The sequence below is a fragment of the Halyomorpha halys genome, unplaced genomic scaffold (genome assembly GCF_000696795.3).
Source record: "Halyomorpha halys isolate HHAL.00 unplaced genomic scaffold, Hhal_1.1 Scaffold2.1, whole genome shotgun sequence".
NCBI lineage: Eukaryota > Metazoa > Arthropoda > Insecta > Hemiptera > Pentatomidae > Halyomorpha > Halyomorpha halys.
In genome coordinates, this window is record NW_027111560.1 from 976,429 (window position 1) to 980,655 (window position 4,227).

Below are 4,227 nucleotides of genomic sequence, written 5' to 3' on the forward strand. Positions count from 1 at the left end.
GGTTAGTTTGCTTTTTGGATAAACAAAGCAATGAATATTAAAATGATACATAAAATAAAACATATTAAAACCATTTATACATCAAAATATACTATCTACTCAAAAAGAGCATATTACAATATATACATATATATATATAAAGTTTCTTTTGTTTACTAGGTCAACGAAATCTTGGATTCATTAGGCTTGAGCGCTCACGCTTTGACTCTTTCTGGACATCTTTCTGGAGGACAGAAGAAAAGATTAGGAATCGCTTTAGAACTTATTGATAATCCCAAAATCATGTTCTTCGATGAACCAACGAGGTAAAACAATAGAAAAAAAAAAAAGGTTTACATATTTGACAGAAAACAGTAAATTGAACTACATTAAAATTACTAGATTTTTTATTAAACATAGAAAACTAAAGTGGAAATTTTCTTTTATGTTTTCAGTGGTTTAGACAGCAGTACCACTAAACAATGTGTGAACTATTAAGTTATAGTAAATTTAACTAGCTTTAATTTGAGTGCAAACAGACATCCATACATCTTATGGTTCCCGAGATATAGATTTCTCAAAATAAATTTAAGAACTACTGATTTTTCAGTACATTTTTTATAAAATGTTGCTTTTTAAAAATATATATCTTGGGAACTATTGAACATAAATAGCTCTAATGGGGTTCATATTTTAGCAAATTTACTCTAACAGAAACTTGAACAACTAAAACAGTAAATTGAACTACATTAAAATTACTAGATTTTTTATTAAACATAGAAAACTAATGTGGAAATATTCTTTTATGTTTTCAGCGGTTTAGACAGCAGTACCACTAAACAATGTGTAAAACTGCTGAAAGACTTGTCACGGGAAGGTCGAGCGGTGATTTGTACCCTTCATCAGCCTAGTGCCACGATCTTCAAAGTAATAGACCAAGTCTATTGCCTGGCGAGTGGTTGGTGTATATACAATGGTGCTCCAAGTGGGCTCAACACGTTCCTTGGGGAACATGGCCTCTGTTGTCCACAGTATCACAACCCTGCTGATTTCTGTGGGTTATATTTTTTTTTTTAATAAGAATTTTTTTATATCAAATTATTTTAGTGGGAGAATCAAAATTTTTTAGATATTCTCTGGAAGAATAATTTATAATTATCTTAGCAAGACATACATATATATTAATAACTTTTTCTTGAGTGTGTAGGTACATATTTTTGTGGACCTTGAGGATCAGTCAATAATACAACTATATTTAGGCAATATTTTGCAAGTGTATTTGTTGTTTGCATAGTCATGTCCTAGAATGATAAAAACAACTTTTTTAGAACAAATTAACTAATTATTAAGAAACTAAATGTACATAGTATAATTTAAGATTAATAACTATTACAATTGAAAAAAAAATTACTTCCATCGTCTATTACAGTTTGTTCTACATTGCTGTGATACAACTAACTTGAGGTTTATGCCAGAACTGAATAGGTTTTGAAATGGAGGTAGGGTGTATGTTTTGATTTTTCCAACACATAACCATTCTTTCTAGTAGGTAGTCCATTTGTTATTTCTGTTTTGTATTTTTTCTATTTCTATTTAGTGTTGTTAATTATGTCTTATCTATTAATTAGGTTAGAGAAACATGAATTTAAATTTTGTACATCAGATTTTTTGTTGATAGTACTATTCCTATATTTTTCTGTAGTAATCATTTCTTTTAAATTTCGCTTACTAAATAAATTATAAGCAATTCATTACAATGCAAACAATAAAGTTATGAAACCTAAATATAGTTGTATTATCAACTGATCCTCAAGACCCACAAATAAAATATATATATATATATTTTTTTTTTTTTTTTTTAAATAAACTATCTTGTTATATGATAGTGCTTGAAATCTGCTGTGGAGAATATGGTGATCACATTCCTGCCATGTCTGAAGTCTGCAGTAATGGCAAAAGTGAGGATTGGGTGAAAAGAATTGACACTAGCAGTGAAAATATTAATTCTAGTAAGTAAACTTTATTATGTTATAAAAATTATTTTCAAATTTGAAGTATATAAAAAAGTAGACTAATATATTAATAACTAGCAATGTTAAATGAATCCAAACCAAATTCTGGCTTGATACATGATAGAATAGATAGTAAATCAGGTTTTTCCATGATGGTAACCGTGATTTTAACGACTGTTCCTGAGTGCAATCAATTCTAAAAAAAATATTAGCTGACTTTAGTTAAAGAATAAATGATATAGTTGAATTATTTACCACACTATAATAATAACCTAAGCTAGGTAGTGTCCTCTACCTATTCTTTCTTTTCCCTGGATTTCTTGGGACTGATTTATAATTTTTTTAATTCTAATGAACAGATTTTATTTATTTTTTAACTTTATTTAACCATATTGGAATAAAATGATTAAACCTTCTAGGTCAGAGTAGTAGTGTACAAGTAACAACTCCAGTCCATGCTCCTGATCTACCGCCATTGGAATGCTTCCACAAGCAAACTTATCCAGCCTCATTTGTGAAGCAAGTGGCGGTTCTGGTACAAAGGATAGGAATTCAACTGATAAGGGACCATGTAAGTAAAATTCCTATTTTCTGTTTATGGTGATATCATAACTTTAAGGTTGTATAAAAACAGAACTATTGAGCAAAATTCCTGGATTTTGTACAATTATTTACATTTTAATGTTAGTAAATAATGTAAATTTATATATATTTTATACTAATTACATTTGGATCATAAAGAATATTACTCGATTATAGGGTTGTATTTGTTAATTTTTATTATTTTTCTTTTCTAATATTTATTTCTAATTTATATTATATATCTAACATGATACGAACAAGGATTATGAGTCACATTTACTTGACTGTTGGTAATCAACCAAGAAAAAAAATAAATTAACCTTACCACAAAATCTTAACTTTTACATTGCAGTAAACTTAGGATCAAAAATCATAATTTAAAAAATCTTTCATGTCTACCCTCTACAGCTTTTCTTTGAAAGTACCTGGCCGATTTTGTTCAGAATTGTCATGTCTTAGGTCATCCAACAATGATATACAGGACTCCTCATTACCATTTGCATTCATATTTTTGGCTCTTCCATTTCAGATTTCCAATTGAAACTTATACCCAATTCAGTACATAGTTAGTATTATATATCAATAAAATATTATAATTAGTACCCCAAAACATCTTGAGATATAAAACTTTTTTAATTCCAACGTGTCGCGGTCATATCTTTGGTCCTGTTTCAAATTTCCATTTGAAACTTATACTCAAATTAGTAACTAATTTGTATAATTTAGTACTAAAATATTAGAATTAGTACCCAAAAATATTGCAAGTTATTACGTGTTCAATTCTCCTGGGCCAGGGACATACAGCCCTGCACTATTGGAATTTCGTGTTGAAACTTATTCAAGAATTAGTACCTAATTGGTACTATTTAGTACAAAAATATTAGAACTAGTACCCAAATAGATCACAATATATCGATCTGTTTAATTCTGACTTGCCAAGGCCATATTATCATTTCTATAAATTTTTTGAGATTAAAAAACTTACAAAAGTTGAATATAAATTATTCTATATTTTTCTTTATAGTTGTACAATGTTTCACCACTATCGTCCCATATTCATGCACCTTAATAATCCTACAATAATAATCCACTTTAACAACAATTCTGAGGTAGTATACAATATAGAGCAATGTTTGTGCTACAGAGAGAAAATAATACACTGATAGTGAAGGATGATGAATTAAACTATGATTGAAACAATTTTCAGCCATGTTTTAATAGATAACATGATTTCCATGGTGAAATAAAAAATATGAGGTAAACAATTTCCTAATGAAGGATGAGAATTGTTGTTAAAGCGAATTATTATGGTAGGATTATTAAGGTGCATGAATATGGAACTATAGTCCTGAAGCGTTTTACAACTACGAAGAAAAATTAAGAATAATTTATATTCAACTTTTGGAAGTTTTTAACCTCAAAAAATTTATTGAAATTGATTTATTAGACTTCCTAAAAAGAAAATCCAGAATTATCATTTCTTTGTCCTGACAATTGAGGAATTTCGAATTAAAACATTTGTCATACCAAACTGGTGGCCAATTTGTATACAATTTCATATTTCATTCAGCTATTTATGAAGATAAAGGGAAAATAAAAGTATTTTAGAATGACTTTCTAAAAATTTTAATTAAAAAAAAACACTTATATATAT

General features: G+C 28.2%; 1 protein-coding gene across 1 annotated transcript in view; it reads left to right on the forward strand.

Annotated features, from left to right (window-relative positions):
• LOC106682081 (ATP-binding cassette subfamily G member 4) overlaps positions 1–4,227 on the forward strand; it is a 212,126-nt gene that overhangs the window by 194,847 nt on the left and 13,052 nt on the right. The window contains exons 4-7 of the mRNA XM_014422781.2: positions 160–305; positions 795–1,033; positions 1,866–1,988; positions 2,411–2,562. Of these exons, the coding sequence (XP_014278267.1) occupies positions 160–305; positions 795–1,033; positions 1,866–1,988; positions 2,411–2,562 (660 nt within the window). The remainder of the gene's footprint in view (positions 1–159; positions 306–794; positions 1,034–1,865; positions 1,989–2,410; positions 2,563–4,227) is intronic.